The 18,987-nt window shown below is 41.7% G+C and overlaps 1 protein-coding gene across 1 annotated transcript in view; it reads left to right on the plus strand.

Annotated features, from left to right (window-relative positions):
- Nucleotides 1–18,352: 18,352 nt before the first annotated feature.
- AIG1 (androgen induced 1) overlaps nt 18,353–18,987 on the plus strand; it is a 118,479-nt gene continuing 117,844 nt past the window's right edge. The window contains exon 1 of the mRNA XM_048934930.1: nt 18,353–18,620. Coding sequence (XP_048790887.1) covers nt 18,480–18,620 — 141 coding nt within the window. The 5' untranslated portion in view covers nt 18,353–18,479. The remainder of the gene's footprint in view (nt 18,621–18,987) is intronic.

Here is an 18,987-nt window from a genome sequence, read left to right on the forward strand (position 1 = left end):
CCTTGAATGTCTCCAGGAAGAGGCATCCACCACCTCTCTGCGCAACCTATACCAGTGCCTCAGTAAATCTAACTCTAAATATGCCATCAGAGTCAGAATATCCACACTAGCTATCCGTGACCAGAAATGGTCTAGGAGTCACTGTGGGCAGTACTGCAAGAATGTCAGTGCAGTGTTCAGATGTGGCCAAGAGGACAGATCAGTTATTAGGAGACAGATAGGGGAAGGACATAAAAGCTGCAGCATTGCATGAAGCCATGATGGCACATTTTTTTACAAGGAAAGGCTGTGGTGGAATTAGAGCAGGGTGAGAAGGAAAACCTAGAGTGGCTTCCCAACAGGACTGAACAAACCAAACCATCCCCAGACTGGAAGGAAGGTGCAGATGGGGAGCAAGAAGAGCACCGTGCCTGTGCCTACCTTGAGCTCCCAAGGCATGCCTCTAATGGAGCTTTTCAGGACCACAAAACAGTGGCCATCCTTTGGTGGCATCTAACCAATTATTATTAGTCACGAGGAGAGCATGAGCCGGAACTGAGCATGCACTGACACTCAGCCTGACAACCAGCAGGGTGCCCTGCCCTGCTCCAAAAGAAGGACCAGACAGATGATTTGGAAGAGGCAAACAATAAATTACATTTTCTACTTTAAAAACCCAAGCATATTAAAAGACTTCTAGCAAGATACTGATTTGTCATGATATAGCCAACCCTAATAGCAAAAAGATCAATATAAGCTCTATTTTCGGAATGCTTATAAATGTGAAATATCAAGGTGGGAAACTTTGTATGAAGTTTGTATTTTTTGAACTTGTAATATTTTTTCAGACATTGTCACTCCAATTAGCTGGTCAACATATGTTTTGCATTTTAGAATCCACATAGCACTCATCTGTAATAAAGAGATATGAAAAGAATATGAGTCATTAGTCATATTCAGGAAACATGTTTCTGAAAAATTAATACATGACCAGTTGCCAGTAAGTAGCAATCTGCTACTTATACAAATAAAGTATGTTATAGAGCTACGTATTTTAATGATAGTCTTTAAATGTTAAAATTGCTGTAAACTGTAATGGAAACAACATTTCTCTAATGGAATACTTAATCTTACTTAAGACCCACTAAAGACAGCATAACGATTCCTACATCAATGGGAGCTGGATAAAATTGCATAGCTGGTATTGCACAATAAAGCATGAAGCAAAGCTGTGATGTAAAGGTATTCTTATTGCTAAGTGCAGGAACAAAGCGAGTGATTTTGGTGATGCTCTCTTGGGCTTGAGGTTAAACAAATGCTTAAGTGTTATGGACTTTACAATCCTCTGCCCTCCATCCTTTCTCATAGACAGTGACATTTCATACACACCTCTGGGAGAAGTGCAAGCGAGCCCAAAGCAGTACACTTAATAAAAGGTTTCCTTTCTCCAACTACTAATATGAGTATACATGGTTTTCTTAGTTTTTGAGAATCACGTTAGTAGGCACTTCTAAATTAAAACGTCTGCATTCATTTACTGTTGCTGAGTAACAATTTTAATTGCGGTCTCAGGATAATTATGAAAAAAGACCGGAGATGGAAAAAAAAAAAAAAAAAGAAAAAAAAAAGAGTCATATTGTCTTTTTGGTCATTAAGGACATTGACTGACTGCTTAAAAAACATTTTTACCCTGAAGCTAAAAATTGTCACTGGCAATGTAATAAGAATATTCTGTTACGGAACAGCTGGGGATAGGCAATTGGTAGATACCAACACACAGAAATGGAAATTGACTCCTGGGCCTACAGCATCACCATCAGCGTTCCTGGCTCTCAGTCTGTTTTAGTAACCAAGAGATTACTGAATGAGCAAATTAAAAGTTCCATGACATCTTCATTTGAACTGTAATTATATTTCAATACTCCATAAACGTTTGAAGCGGTGGAGGAGTTAACAGCAGCTGTAAGCAATGGGCAGGGAAAACTCATTCACACCCATACAATAACTTACAAACCACCTTTTTGTCTTATGTTCTCTGCCCTAGGCATCTATAAAGGTCTGTTAAACAGCGTAGGTGAGATGCTTTTCTTTCAAAGTATCAAAATTACATCTTTGTGAAAAAAAGGGTGTAAAAAAAATCCAAATATGTCTAAAGGCATTTCATGTTCCTGAATTGTAAATTAACACAGATGTTGGACAAAAAAATAAAAAAATAAAAAAATTTAAAAAAATAAAAATAATAATTAAAAAAAATCTAGCTGGCAGATCTAGTGAAACAGTGGGAGGCACCATGGGGAAAAAAAATCACTGTATCTGAAGATACAGCTTCAGACAAATGAAAGAAAGTAAGAGCAGAATACTTTTAACAGAGGAGACAATGGGCTATTTTGACAGTACATCAGCCTGATAGATTTGCCAGCCTTTGTCAGTGCTTGTCCTCCATCATCATCCCAGTAGGACTTTGAAGATTATCCAGGCATTACCCCTTTCATTGAATATAACAAGTTATTATCTGCATACACTGCACCATTCAGCTGAAGAGGAACATTTGTGGACAGCACAATACCTAAGTCCTAAGAAGACAGAAGGTTTCAAGTGTGGCTTCAGGGAACTGTTGTCAGAACAATCAAGAACAAGACCCTCTGATTCCTGAAATAGTTCAGTAAACAAACTGGGGAGATGTGACCAAAACTCAGAAGGCCTCACTCACACGATGCAAGACTTCTTAGAATCAGAGAATTGTTAAGGTTGGAAAAGACCTCAAAGATCACTGAGCCCAACCGTCTGCCCATCTCCACCATGCCCACTAACCATGTCTCTCAATGCCACATCCACACAGTTCTTGAATACCTCCAGGGACACTGACTCTACCACCTCCCTGGTGCCACTGCCTCACACCCCTCCCTATGTGAACAAGTTTTTCCTAATATCCAATTTGAACTTCCCCTGGCATAACTTAAGGCCATTACCTCTCATCCTATTACTGCTATGTGGGAGAAGAGGCCAACACCAACCTTGCTTCAACCTCCTTTCAAGTAGACTTGGAAACCCTTTGTTTCCTTTCTGTCTCCTCAGGGCCACAGAAGCAGAGCAGCAGCCAGAAGCAGTGCACAAGCAGATGTTCCTTCATCACATAGGTCTCAATCCCAAACAAGCTGATATGGACATCTGATTCCATGCCTGCAAATACACTGACTACCAAGCAGCCACTTGTTGTGGGCAGAGCTGCTGCTGTACTCCAGCCCCATTCTGTACAGTTAGGTAGAGACTGCCTCAGAGGACAGGATGGGCAGAGTTAGAGGATGGCTGAAATATTCTGAGGGAAATGAAGTATGTAGTGACAGGGGTTGAAGAAACAGGATTATGCTGGATGGAAAGAGAAGAAACACTGAGAAGGAAATCATTTCAATTCAGGTAGCACTTAATAACATGCTTTAAGTTAAAGCACGTGATTCAGTAAGTTCATATTGATATTCTGTGCACCTCCAGTCAGGCATATATTTGGGCAACTTGCTGAGCCGATGCTCTGCAGCAAAGTTCCCAAGCTGCTCAGAGTGATGTCAGTTCACGGCGCTTCTGAGTGTTGACACTCGTCCTTTGTCTGCCCCTCCATGCTGTCCCAACACCTTCTCTGTGGGTGCTGGTACTGGGCAGGCTATGCTGACAGTGAGGACAGCTGCTCTTAGCACTGGCAGTGGGGCCTGCTCAGTGCAAGCAAGAGAGACTGGGGCAAAACTTTTTTTCCAGCATTATTAACGTGGCAGCAACACATCCAGCAATGGATGCAGCAACAGACCTGGACAGGACCTTTAGGCACTTGTCAGCCTCTACTCTGCGTGTCCTCATCTACCCTTTTCCTTTAGCAACTTGAAACAGAGATTTCAAGCTTATCTTGACCGAGGACTGCTAAATTTCTCAGCCTCCACAACCTTTTTCAGAAGCAGTTAAGTAAGCATCATATCTCTACACAGACATGGTGTAAGAAACAGATCCAGCTACGTGACTGGAAATAAATAAAAAATAATAATTTGCATTTTCAGAACAAACATTTCTGATTTTTTTTCCCAAAGAAGTGTGTGACAGATGGTTTGAGTGAGGCATTCAGACACTACCAATTTCCTAGTGTTCTGTCAGCTATTTACAGTTTCTGTTGCACACATTAAACACTAAGAGCATTTTTCCCCCTAAACTTCAACCTGGTTCTTTAATGCATAATAAAAATACCTCTCAGATGTCCCATATACACACCATTGTAATGACAGTGTTTGAATTATTAGTCTCCATCATTTGATGTACAGTGCACATATAGACACAGTTCATTACTCTGGGAGAGACAATAAAATAGCACTAAGCATTTAAAACCTATTAATCTGGATAGCACCGTTAGCATCAGCAATACTTCATTATTACTAAATTAAACTCATTATAAGTATCCTGAGTATCCAGTTAGGTTAACAATAGACTGATTATCTAGCTATGTACATGAATGGCTTGATGGAATACATTGGGTATTGCTATACATTAATCTGACTGTTACTGTGCCGTTATCTATAACTCTGATAAATTATCTTTCGTAACATGCAAAACAGCTAAACAATTTATGAAAGAATATTTAGAATGTTTTTATAGGTTACATGACTGATGTTTTCTTCCTCTTCCCTTGAGGGGCTAGAAGATATTTTCCATCAACTCAGTCAGATAATCCTTGGTCACTATGAAACTTAACTATGTATTTTTTGCCTTCAGATTTTATCAGACTTAGATTAAAGAAAACAGCAAGGAAGGCCAAACATAAAATATTTGAAGCAGCAGAAGCTGAGCTGCCAAGGGCATCTCACTTATCCCATCAGGTCAGAGCACTGCTAGGGCTGGCTGGACCTTGAGCTGTGACTCAAAAGACACCAGGTATTTAGAAGGGATGGAGTGAAGTTGGAGATATACGAGGGAAAATTTTAAGAATAAAGGTAGCTGTTATTAACTAAGTAACTGAAACATCTTTTTTTTTATCTTTCTAAGGACACAGACATGAATGTTGTACCAGTTAACTGATTCAACTATTCGAAAAGCCTGTTATTTCTCATCAGTCCTACATGTGCAAAGTAGTGCGTATATGTGCATGCAATGCATACTAAAGTGTAGCATTCGGCTAAAAGTCAACTCCAGGAAGACAAGCCCTGAAGATCTTGCCAGTGGAAGCTGTCTCTTTATTGTGGCTGTAGTGTGACTGCTTCAAAAAAGATTAATTCTTTATTCTCCCAGGCCCTATGTAAGAGCAGAGAAACAGTCTTTTTCTACAGATGGGAAACTGAAGTTAAAAGATTATGACTTCACTTTGTGCTGGCAGGCAAGAAAATGAGGAGGAGCAGACCTCCCTGCTTCTTTCTGTGACCTTTCATGGGAAGCGGCTGCAATTTCTTCCCTTTTGGTTCATTTCCACCACACAGGTTTTGATGGGTTTTGTATACAGAACAGCAAGTGGGGTCAAGGACTTGATTCTATTCATCAAGAGTCAGACGTCAAAAGCAAGCAGTCTCTCATTGTCAGCAACTGCCTCTCATAAATGGAGGCAGCATATATGTACAGATATACAAACAACTCTTTCCCAGTGCTCTTCCTGAAGCAGTACAGCTGGGCTTTCACAGTAGCAAAGATGGCACATGCTACTTGTTTACCAAAGAGGGGAAATTTCTATGGCTGTCCTGAGGCTTTACTCAAGGCATCAGAGAAGAATGTGGCAGAATCAGTGCCAAATGGACCTGGTCCTCAGTGCTAGCCTGATATCTTACCCACAGACAAGAGCACAGGCAAGGAGCCACATCATACACCCAGAGCCCCAGGAGATCCAGAGCCCACCAGGTAAACTAAGTGGAAGCAGCAGGCTGGCATGGGAAGGGACGGACAGTGCCTTTGTCATTTGCCAAGTGCTCTTAATTTTCTGGTATCAGCCACTTGGTATTCATTGCAGGTTTCTTAAGGCTGTCGTGATTTATCTTTGAATTAAGAGTGTATGTGATTGGGTCTTTTCTGATGAACTGACAGGGCAAGAACTTTCACACAAGAATCAGATTAGTTGACAGTAAAGACACACAGGATGTGTTGTGTGAAGGACATGAGTGGTTCTTGCTGTTGTTCCACTGAAATAACTTTGCTTTCCTGAATGCAATAGGAGAACGTACTGAGAAAAGCAGTCTGAACGTAGCTCAGTGATATGAGACTGGCATGCTGGCATTAAGACGTGCCCAGTACTTTACGTTGGCTTCTCACTGCTTTTTCCAAGGTTCAGCATTAATAATAATTCTTCTGAAAGTCAGATTGCTTTATGCAATTTTCCTGTGTGGAATGACTCAGTTGCTCAGTTCAAGAAAGAACAGATCTAATGAAGCCAGAAGCAAAATATACTGAACTTAAATCTTAGGGCATCTCTCAGCTTCACCTTTCTTTCTTTATGCATGGCTAAATGTATCATTTTGAGGATAAAAGATGTAGCTATTACCCACAAAAAGAACAGATTAAATAAAAGCAGCCCCTTTTTCTGACAGTCCTTCGATGAAAGAGTTATTGTTGGTGAAACTGAACATACCAGCATTCCAACCTTTCCTGTGGAGGTTTTACTACAGCCAAACCCACTTGTGCCTTCATAGAGATTGTCTGTCTGTCAGCCATGCACACGGCACATGGAGCCCTATGCATTGCTTGGCCTAGATCCGGTCATAGCAACTGCCAGGAGCCTGTTCCATGGAGACCTCCATCAGTCATGGCAACGGTGGGGCAGGGACCTTCCAGCCTCTCCAAACAGGTGGAGATTTTGCTGCCAGTCATGTACATGGTCCAGTTAGTCCAGTCTATGTTTTCATGTGAAGGGAAGTTCTTTCTCTGGACAAGGAGGCTGATGTTATCAAAGGAGAAGACAGTGTTGAGAATCAGTTCTGCAGCTATCTGTGATGACTCTTCTCAACCAAGGAAAAACAATATCGTTAATGGGAAATCACATCCTTACTTGCAGGTGGGCAATGTTACTAAACTGACTTGTGTCTTCAACATGAGGAGAGGAGAGGAGAGGAGAGGAGAGGAGAGGAGAGGAGAGGAGAGGAGAGGGGAGGGGAGGGGAGGGGAGGGGAGGGGAGGGGAGGGGAGGGGAGGGGAGGGGAGGGGAGGGGAGGGGAGGGGAGGGAGGGGAGGGGAGGGGAGGGGAGGGGAGGGGAGGGGAGGGGAGGGGAGGGAAGGGAAGGGAAGGGAAGGGAAGGGAAGGGAAGGGAAGGGAAGGGAAGGGAAGGGAAGGGAAGGGAAGGGAAGGGAAGGGAAGGGAAGGGAAGGGAAGGGAAGGGAAGGGAAGGGAAGGGAAGGGAAGGGAAGGGAAGGGAAGGGAAGGGAAGGGAAGGGAAGGGAAGGGAAGGGAAGGGAAGGGAAGGGAAGGGAAGGGAAGGGAAGGGAAGGGAAGGGAAGGGAAGGGAAGGGAAGGGAAGGGAAGGGAAGGAAAGGAAAGGAAAGGAAAGGAAAGGAAAGGAAAGGAAAGGAAAGGAAAGGAAAGGAAAGGAAAGGAAAGGAAAGGAAAGGAAAGGAAAGGAAAGGAAAGGAACCTCTTTTGCACTAGGAAGGTTTTTGATTTCTTACTGAGCTTTTTGTTTAAACCCTGCCTGCCAGTCTTTAGCCATAAACACTTGGAATTTTCTGATACTGCTGAGGAATAACATTCATCTGGCAAGTAATAATGATTTAATTTACAGTAAAAAAAAAAAAAAAATCGCCCAATTTTTTTGGTTTAGTTCCAGTGGTATCACTTTGAAATCTTCCTCATTAACTTCAGTTTTAATTTCTAATATTCTTATATTAAAAGTCCTGCAAAATGCAAGTGCTGGCAAAAAGAAAAAAGAGACAGTTCTCTAACTAAAAGCCTTACAAAAAATGTAATTTTCCATTGTAGCCATAGCAAAGATGAGTGGTTGTAGGAAGGTTGTAGGTAGGTTGTAGGAAGAAGATGTAACTCTTCTTCTGGAGTGAATACCTTATAGTGGCAATTTTCTCTGTGAGGAATTGAATCTGGAAGAACTGCTTCCGAGTAAGTGGAACTCAAAAGATATATCACACTGGATCTCTATTTTTCTGTTATATATTTACAGTAACCTGATTGGTTCACAGCCTTAGCTCCTGGTAAAACTGAACTACACCTGTAAGCGCTGGAGACGTCTTGAAATCTCTGTCCATTCTGCAATGCTCTTGGCTCTGGTGTACTAGAACACAAACATCTACTGTGTTCTCTCTAGAGCTATTTTTCAAAGACTACTTTCTCTGCTAACCACCTTTCACATGCTCAGGAATCTTGCATGTGCCCATTCAGGGAGAAATCAGTTATATATGCCACGAATAAAGAATTCGGGAAAATGCATAATAGTCTTGAATTCATTTGTCAATATTTGTTCAAATGCTTGAATACTTTTGACTGAAAGTTGCTTTTGGGAAGCAGTGAGGATTGCAGAAATAATAATGTTTTTCCCTGTTCTTTTCTTCCCCTTTTTAAACTAGTAACTTAAGGATTAAAACTTTTACCCAAGATATGAGCAACACCAGTTCTTTACCTGAGAGAGTAACCCAAACACAAGGCTACAAAGTCGTGGTCATATACAAATGAGGCAGAGTCAATTCAGACTAGCTCTCCCCTGTCTGCACGTCAGCCTTAATAGCTGAACTATGGGACAGCAGAATTTTCTACCACTGTTATTTTTTTCCTTTGCATGACACAAACAGCCAAGTCAACAGCCAAGGTCACAAGAAACCTTCAGTTTTGTTTCAGAAATGAAACCTGAATGCTAACCATCATAGTAAGAGTGTTTTATTATTTATACAAAATATACCGTCACCAAAAATAATTTAAAGCAGACTTCCCCTCTAGCATATCCTCTAGCATGTTGGACAGAATCTTTTCTGCTCCTGGGAAGAACTGAACTTTTTCATACTCCTGGTGATTGCTTTAATCATTGGATTGTTTGGGGAAAAGTTCATCTTTCAGATAGTTATGTCCTTCCTTACTTATGCTTTATTTTACCCATTTTTCCTACATTTTAATGAAAGTTCTTGTCCTAATTTGTCACTGTGCCCCATTTAATACATTGTCACAGGTCAAAGGCATCCAATTCACATAGAGCAACAACAGTCACATACCATCCCATTGGCAGTGTTGATGCACATTGCTTATCATACAGAAAATCATTGTTCACGCAGACTTTAGCGAGGCTGAAACTGTGTATTCTCCTGTTTCCTACATACATCCTCCTCCTTTCAGCCTTCTATTTTCTTACTTGCGGGATGCAGCCTTGAATTCTGCAGCATCTCAAGTTTGCTGATCAATCTTTGTGTCTGTGAAACCACAAACTTTTTTCCTTATTTTCACGGTTTTGACTCAAAATAGTTACAAAGACGTGTCAATGAGGTGTACTAGATGTTCTATAGGATGGCCTCAAATGCTCCACAAGAACATACGAATATTCTTATTTCAGACCAATGGACTACTTAGCCCAATATTATCTCTACAAATACGTCAGAAGGAGATACAATCTTGGGTGAGACAACAGATTCCAAAAGCCTAATATCTGCTCTGTGAAGTATTACTCCTAAAATACATTTTAAACTAAGGTTCTGCTAGCTTTATTGAATGTCTCTATTTTAGTGTTGTATTGTCTTTATGATTTAGATCATACATCCTTCAACCTTCTTCTTTCCTAAGTGAAAATTCCTAGGTTGTTCGGTCTCTTGTGAATCAGCCTAACTGAATTCCAATAACCGGTCCTACCTTTAGTGCTGAACATCACACCTATTCATCTGCATAACCCTTTAACCAGCTTTCAGTCCATAAAAGAATATCTCCATGGGAGATTACATTTTTGTAATAACCACTGGTGTGGAATCAAAGAGCTTTTAAAAATTCGTAATCTTTTATTTCTCAAATATTCTTGTGCTTACTGGCTCCCCTCATAGAACTTCAGTAGGTTCTTCAAATGGCCTTTGCTTTTACAGAAGCTTTGTTGACTTCTTCTCAACAGATGATGTTTATCTGTGTGATCAGGTACCTTACTCCGTAAGATGCGCTCTCTATCTCATCAGGAATAGAGTCAGCCACTGGTCTGCAGTTTTCCAGACCTCTGTAAGAGGGCTTTTGGCAGGAAGAAGTTACACTGGCAATCAGGCACAGAGGCCCTTTTTATAATTTGTGAGGCACCTTGGCCAGTAATTCTTTCATTTCACATTCGAGTTCCTTCAAAATCTTGGTTGAATGCCCAATCTGTCCTGGTGACTTACTGATAGCTCATCTTTCTGTTTGTTTTAATTCATTTTAAAACCTTGTTCCTGTATCTGAAGGAGAGGGGAACAGAGATTTCAATTAAATTGCCTTTGTCCTAGCCACTTGGCCAAAGCAGTAGAGATATGTTGAGATAGAAATACGTGAAAAGAAAAAACGTTGACTGATTCTATCCAGCCATCCACAATAATCTGTATCGTGTTATACCACGGGATGAGCAGTAATAGCAATCATGAAGGTAATAGTGAGACACCCTATGATTTGCACATCTGTCATATCAGTGCCAACCTATTTATGAGGTAATAAAAACAAGCTAAATTAAGAATGATCAGGGAACCCCATTCGCATTATTGAAGCATCATGCAGTAAGTGCAAGAGACAGGTGGCATAAGTGCTAAAACGAGGATAGAGAGTATGTGCTGCAGGGAATCAATCTACTGCATTAATGGCTAATGGCACACTCAGTGTTTATTCATTATTTATCACATAAATGAGTATGTACTGTCTAGACTGCAGAGGTGCTTTCATAACAGAGTGACACTGATTACTGAAAATTAAAAAATGAGAGCTGATTTTAATGAATTAATTGAAAATCAGCAAATGGTAACAAGCTGTACGTGGTATATCTATACAGCCTAAGAACAGCGTGCTGTTATGGCTTTTTATTGTTGTGTTGATATTTAATGAAGATTGTTTTATCCAGATTTCAGAGTTTAGAGAATACTGCAAAACCTGGAAAAAAAGGTAGAGGACTTATGATGCAATTACTTCCTGCCACCATCACATAATTTCATTTGCATGCATACTTTTATTCGCAGCTACTTTTTGTTCTGCTTTTATATTCTGCTCATTTATTTCTTTCCCTTCTGACTTGCTGGAACATCAGCGAATACTAAGAATATCTGCTCACACTGAGAGAAGAATGATGCTACTCAAAACATACTGTGTACCTGTTATGGCATAGAGAGTACACACTATGCATTGGCTTTAATATTTTAATGACACAAGAACACTGGCCTTGAATAGATAAGTTACAAAGCAATGACTTAATTATGTATCATTACCACTGGAAGCTAAGTCATTAAAGTAAGAAGAATAGAATTTTCACCTCTGAAGGTGTATATTGGATGTTATATTTTTGTTATTGGATTGTTATATTTGGATGGTTAGTTGAATCAGAAAAATGTTTATAGGCTAATCGTAATAAAAGTACAGGGTTATTTATGTAGGCTAATTTATTCATGAAGGAGAGAAAAAGTATAAGGAATAAGTGGAAAAAACACAGTACATAAGCATTCCTCTTACAGTAAGTATCCTAAAATGATGACTTCTGCATAAAGATAATACAGTTCACAGAGATTTAGGTAGGCATGTAAAACTTATGCTAATTCTAAATGTCAGTTGTTTGCATTCCCCTGAAATACACCCTATCATTGTCACAAGCAAGTAACTCCCAGGAGAAGACACATCCTTATACTACAGTAAATAATGTTTTAACTAGCTGTGTTGGCCCAGGAAGAAGGAAGGGTGTGTACTTCATTCCTCTGAATCCAACATACCTTATTCAGTTCTACAACAGGCAGTGTGCTGTTGTCACATAATGAATCCCTTAACAGGACAACAGACACATTTGGATGTTTTCAGTGACTAAGCGAAAAATATGAAAGTCCTCCAGCTTCCATCTGGAATGCTTGAAATTTTCAAAATCCCTCTCTCAAATTGTTGCTGTAAATGTTCACCACCATTTACTCTGATACAAGGATATTTCTTTAATTAAGATAAATTAAGATTAAATAAGAAGTAAAAAATCAATCCAAAGTAAAAACACTCTCAAACTTTAGACCACGTAGGTCCAAAAAAATGTAAAGAGAAAGAACAGCTTTGTGACTAATCTAAACCACACAAAATTTAACTGAGTCTTTCAAGGATTTAGACTTGGTTCTGAATCTCAATGTACCAATTGGAGTGCTCATATATAATAAAGATGTTAGGTCATTGGCTACACAAATGCATGCAAGGCTTGAAGATGCTGGAAAACAGGCTTTTTTTTTTTCACAATGTCCACAACCAGAACCAGAATTTCTAGACATTCACATAAGCATTTGTGGGGGGGAAGAGTGGGGAAAGGGGGCAGAGAAGACGAAATCTTTGTATTTTTAATTACTGACTAGTCAGATGTATTACATGATATACTCCAAAAAGGCATCTAAAGGCTTCCAAAGGTATTCTATTTATCTCTGAGATTACTTCCAGAAGTGACATCCCAGTTCATCCTCTTCTTGTTTTATTTGATGACACTTTATCTGCTAGTAATCATCATGCTAAGCCTTGTCATAATGCTCCTTTACATCTACTTAAACTGCTTGCTCTTCAAAGTGTATCTGTGAAGTATATACAAGTATGTTCCTTCTGTAAACAGAAAGTGATGGCAAAGGAGCTTGCAGCTCATTCACATAGTTAGAATTTAAGATTTTGGTCAGGAGCTGTGGCAGCCAAATTTTTCTCAAGTATTTTTTCTCAAGTATTTCTCTGATATGAAGTATCAGTTTTTCCTTGCGAACACCCATTACACACCTCTCATTCCATTGTGTTCTCTGCAGCGTTTTAAGCGCACTGTACAAGAGCCATCCAGAAACGCAAGGACTACAGTTACTTCATTCACTTGTAGAGAAATTCTCATGATGCAGCTGTGGCAAAATATTTTCATTTTTGATCCAGGAAAAGGGTAGTAAGAATCATAATGCAGAAAAAGGTGGTTGTGAGAGAGCTCAAAGTCATTCCTATGTATTCATTTATTCAGCGGTGTTTGTGGTGATTTATCTAAGAGATCAACTATGCAATACCATACAGCTGGTTTCTTTTTCTTCTGAAGGCTGGTCTAGATCTCTTGCTTCTCCCTTAATTTCTGCTTTCAGCATACTACCATTTTATCTTCTGCAGTTAATTAAATGGCCACCAGAACAGAACAATACACAAAGCCAAACAAAGAGTGGAGAAAGTAATTTCCCAAAGCCCAATTTGTAACTCAGTTTTGGTACCACACCAATGTGTGTGTTTGTCTTCTTTCTCATTTATTGTGGTGGGATTTTTGTTTACTTGTCCTGTTACAAGTGTACTTTAAAAGAGGCTTTTACTTTCAGAAATATAGACATATGACAAATTAGTAAATGTAGACAGAAGAGTATTCTGTAATTTCTTCCATATCCAGTGGCTTTGTGTGTCAAAGAACAAGATTTGAAAGGCAGCAGATAGAGTGTAGATGAGTGAAGGAAGTGACTTAATCCATCAGCACAGCCATGGACTGAACTAAAGAAGGGAGAAAGTAGGGGAAAAAAAGGCACCCCAGAGATGTGAAGACACCTTGCCTAAGATTTCTACTTGTTCAGGATATGAATCAGATTCAAACAAACATTGATGGTATGTAGAAGAGAAAGAAACAAAACATCATTATCCAGAAAAACCATCCCATGGATCCACATATAACAGTAAGTCATTGCAGTATGGAAGAGTTCTGGTAAAGTTAATCTGCTCACACAATCTCTGCTTTACTCACACATTCTGAGCTCCTGATCTGTCCATTAAAACATCCTCTTCATAAAAGTCGTCACTTCAAAAAATTAACTAACTTAACAGAGAAGATGATTGCAGCAAATTCTATTTGCTCACTTCTCCTTTATAGCAAGAAAGTTCATGGTCTTACAGGATAAAATGAAGTATCTGAGAGGATGAATGAGTTTCCAGCTCCCCTCAAACTCTGTTCCATGTCACCTGGCTATCTTTGCTCCTTTTCTATTTCCCACTGTTATGTACAGATAATCATACACTGTAGAACACTCAGTATAAAATACGTTCAATTAGTAACTTCACTGCCAATCCTAAACCTAAATTTAAGACTAACTTAGCAATAATATTTCAGTCATCACAAAAACAGGTAGCTCCAGAAGTATTATTAACACACTGTTCTTTGGACCTCACACAGATGTAGTATTCTCAATTTTACTCCTTTTTTTAATCCATCATTCAATTTTTATCATTTATATCTGTGCAAAGTAAATTTCCCTATTTTAAGGAAATGAATAGGGAATGAAGAAATAAAAACTTGCCTATATTTTATTACTGGTATTAACAATGGGCTCAGTTACAGCAGATAAGTGTGTTTACCAAGGATTTCAAGTTGAATCCTTCTCTAATAAGTGGGGTCATCACCTTAGTGATAGCTGACCCAAGTGAGGAACTATAGAATAAATACACACAGAAAATTTAAGAACATTTTAAAAACATTCCTCTGTCTTAGCAAAAAGTAAACATTTTATTTTCCAAAAACTGTTGATTTTTAACTTGCAATGCTGCCAATAATTTCACTTATATCCACTGCAGTAACGCTTAATTTTTGCATTTTTGCTTCTGTGGGTGTCACACTCCCACACACTCAAGTAAGCTTACCTTGGCACAGTTTGTACACTGCCTCAAATATTAGAAACTGCAGTATCAGGTGCATCGCCAAGAACACACTGTGATGAGGCAGCACTTACCAATTTCCTGTTAGTTCAAGCAAGCAGTACTACGTGTTATTCTTTGGAGGCAACTGCTTGTGGCATAATTCCTTGTAAACAACTTATTTCCATCTAAAGCAATTGCTTATGAAAAGGCAAAGGAGACTCAAAGATCTAAAAACATCTCTGAGAGATCATTCACTCCTTTTTTTCTTTGATATTCACAAAATGCAATGCTGTTCAGAAATTCAAATATTGTTCCTTTAAAAAAGAAAGTAAAAAAATAGAAGAATAAAAGAAAAAGAAAAGAAAACAAACAAAAGCCCACAGCATAAGCATTCTCACCTGCTAGCCTGTACAGAAAAGATTAGAACCTGGACTCCCACATGTTGCACTTTATTCTGTCAGTGACAAATAGCGAAAACATCATGTTATGCATTTCATGCTAGAAACTGGATAGAAAACCCATCCTTTCAGTTGTTTTTCCACTCAGTTCTGTGGCATATTTTGCAGGCATCTTGCTTTCTGCCCCCCATAGCATGCAATGTTTCCTAACATCTCCCATCCCAGGTACACCAGTGATTCTGACTCTTTTCTTTCTCAACCTGTTTCCCACCTCTGTTGAGGGACAAGTACGATCCATCTCAAACTCTCACCTTCAAACTAACTTATCATGTGTGACTTTCACAAATTCAGTTGAGGCATTTTTGCTATTTATATACAAACAAATATTTAAACATCAGGACCTGATAAAGACGACTGGCACCAAATGTCACATTTTACATGCTTATAGTCTACTTCACTATGATTTAGGTATTTAATAAAAATCCTGAAATGCAAAGTATTTGCAAAATACTATGAAGTTGCATTCATACAACAATGTAAGGAGTGCATTAGTAAATTACTCATTTTTACTTTGATGAAAAAAATGAAGTGCAGATCTCACAGGAGAATAAAATTCACTGCAAACCCACTTCAGCCATAGTCACAAAAGATTTTGCCACCTGTGTCTCAACAGACAAGGATTATAAGCTCTGCAGTAGCACATAAAGACTAATGGCAGCCTGCAATCTAATTAGCTGTCATTATAATACTGTCCAGAGATTTATCAGATACTCTTTTGAAAAGGACACAGGCACAAAGAACTCACCCACAGAGGAGTTTTCTTTCAAAGTGCTCAAGAAAGAAGAGACTGACCAGGAAGAAGCTTGGCTGAGTCTGGCACGTTCGTTAGCCTGCCCCAACATCTTTGTGACTGAAGTAAAAAGAACGGGGAACAAAAGTGTTTATACATTCCATTTCATTTAAACTTTCACCTTGGATTACAAGGTTGAGTGAAGGTTTTTCTTGTGTGAGGTTAGGATTTTCTGCAAGTTTTGCTGAGGTTTCTCAGGAAGATTGGAGAGTAGAATTGAAAAGCATTCAAAACAGGGCTCCAAAAAGCCTGAGTAATTTTTCTCCTTTGTAAAGACAGGATGATTAAAAGCATGGCAGATCAGGAATGGTGGTTATCATGTTGTGTGCAGTGAGCATTCACATCTGTGGAGTACTATTACTGACATGGAGGTGACCCAAGGAGTAAGGTCCCGTACATAGTAGGGTGAGGTGCAATTAGAGACATAGAGCAAAGACTGCCTAAGGCTTCAACCAGCCTCAAACTCTTTGTGTCAGAGGCAGATCTCACAGGTGTGTGTATGACTGTGACCTGCCATGCTCTTTAGCTCTGCAGCCACCTGTCTCTGGCAGCTTACAAAACTCAAGCTCAGAGAGGCTTGCACGCTGAGTGCGCCTCTACTGTAGCACTGCAGTTTAGCTCAAGAGTATTTTGGCAGTAAATCTCATAAACATCTAGACTTACACTGTGCTACTGGTCTATAATATGACATCTGTCAGAAAGCAAGCTGGATTCCCTCTGAAAAAAAAAGCAAACCAGAAGATGTACTTCAGAGGTTCCCTTAAGGTACTCCATGTATCAGTGAAAATCTAGTCCACGGGTCCAGGCAAAAGCCTGCCTACAGCGAAGCCTCCTGCAATACATGCAGCACAAGCACCAGATCCTCAGAAGCAGCAGTGGTGCAGCTCCACTTGTACTGCAGCACACTATCACCATTAGCAGTGGTCTCCTATTGTATTGACAATTCCTCCCAATACCACTTACACGGAACCTTAACATTTCTTAGAATCTTAGAATATCCCCAGTTGGAATCCACATAAGGATTAGCCTGTAAGTCTCAAACACATGCCAAACACCATAGAGAGTCTGGTTGCCTTATGTGCTTTCTAGTGGCTTGAAACCAAGTAACCTAAGCAACCTAGTGGGAAATTCATGGATTCTTTGACCATGTCCAAAAATACAATTCCTCTGCAGAACCAGGGACCTTAAACCATCCTAATTCCATCTAGGGTAGCTGCTAGGATATGTTCTCCTATGCAACCCTTCATTTTGCAGAACTCGAGCATAGAGATACCAAAAGAGGCACGGAAGATTTTTACTCATTATGCAATGAATATAAGTAGGGGACACACTGCACAGTCATTGATTCTTTCTGTCTTCCAGCAGCATAACTATGACAAAGCACCTTATTTTTCTAATACCTATTGCAGAGATGGCATTTATGGAAGTCGTTTGTCCAAGCTCAAGCATCACTGCAGGTGTTCTTTCTCTGTACAACAACTCTTCCGCACAATGGAACAATTCAGTGCCTCCCCTGCAACCAAACACTAAAACCCTCTCCTTTTTGGGGTGTATCAGCTCAAGCACAAGACCCCCTAGATTGCTGCTATCACCAAGGATGCCTTGGAGATCAAACCTCAGCTGACAGAATCACAGAACCATTATGGCTGGAAGGACCTCTAAGACCATCCAGCCCGACCATCAGCCCATTCCACCACACCCACTGACCACATCCCTCAGTGCCACATCCACACAGCTGAGCACCTGCAGGGACGGGACTGCACCGCCTCGCTGGGCAGCCTGTGCCAATGCCTCACCTCTCTTTCTGAGAAGAAATTTTTTCCTAATATCCCATCTGAAGCCGCCATTCAATTGTTCACACAAAGACTGGCATGTTGATCTCTCACATCACACTTCTGCTCAACTCCCCAGGCGTCACCTTTCACTTGATCTAACTCCCACGAAGTTACTTTTCCGGAGCCCTGTTCTACTGTTTTATTTTCTCCTGAATTATGGCTAGGCATTTGGTCTCGGGGCCTCCTCAGACCCAGCACGAATCTCTGAGCCTTTTTAGCATCCCCTACCTACTCAACGGGTAGGAAGCCAGGGCCAGAGCCGAGGCCGCAAACCCGGGCATCACGAAGAGCTCACCTCCAGCAGCACCGTTCCCACGCTACGACCTCCCCAGAGCAGTACCCGCGTCAGGCCGGCAGCCCTCCCCGCCCGGCGCGGCGTCACCTGCGCAGCCCACCTGAGGCAGCCCCGCGCCTCCACCGCTCCTCGGGAGCGGCGCGGCCCCGTCCCGCACGGCCGGGCACTGAGCTCGGGAGCGCGCCTACCCCGCCGCCCGCGCCGCCGCTGCCGCCCGGCCCGGCCCCAACGGGCACCCGCAGCCGCCGCGTCGCGCTCCGCCCCGGCCCGGCTCTGGGAGGCCGTCCCGCCCGGCCCGGCCCGCGGACAGCCGGGCACGCCGGCACTCGCGGAAGTGCAGCGCGCTGGCTGTTAGCCCGCCGCCGCCGAGGCCGCCCCTGCAGCGCGCAACATGGCGCTGGTGCCCTGCCAGGTGCTGCGCGCCGCCATCCTCCTGTCCTATTGCTCCATCCTGTGCAATTACAAGGCCATTGACATGCCCGCGCATCAGACCTATGGAGGCAGCTGGAAATTTCTGACCTTCATAGACCTGGTAAGTGCCCCCGCGGCCCTGCCCCCCTCCTCGGGCTGTCCGCGCGGAGCGGCCCGGCCCGGTGCTTCGCGGCCCCCGGAGGCGGCCCGGCCCGACGGCGGCGCCAGGTGGTGACCTTACGGCGGGGACGTGCTGGGGCTGCGGGGCCGCCTGCGACAGACACTGATAAAGCCGAGGGGCTGCCCCGCGGGGAAGGTGCTGCTGGGGGTTTGGCCTTCGGTGGTGGCCGGCAGCACAGCTGCTGGTCCGCGTGTTCGGCTCCGAGGTGCTGTCAGAAGAAAACACGTCACGTTCCCTTTGGCCCTTCCCCGGCAGGTGTGCATGCGAGAATGATACAGGGCCCCTCGGCTCGCCACTCCGCTCAGCC

This window comes from Lagopus muta, chromosome 2 (assembly GCF_023343835.1).
Source record: "Lagopus muta isolate bLagMut1 chromosome 2, bLagMut1 primary, whole genome shotgun sequence".
Lineage (NCBI taxonomy): Eukaryota > Metazoa > Chordata > Aves > Galliformes > Phasianidae > Lagopus > Lagopus muta.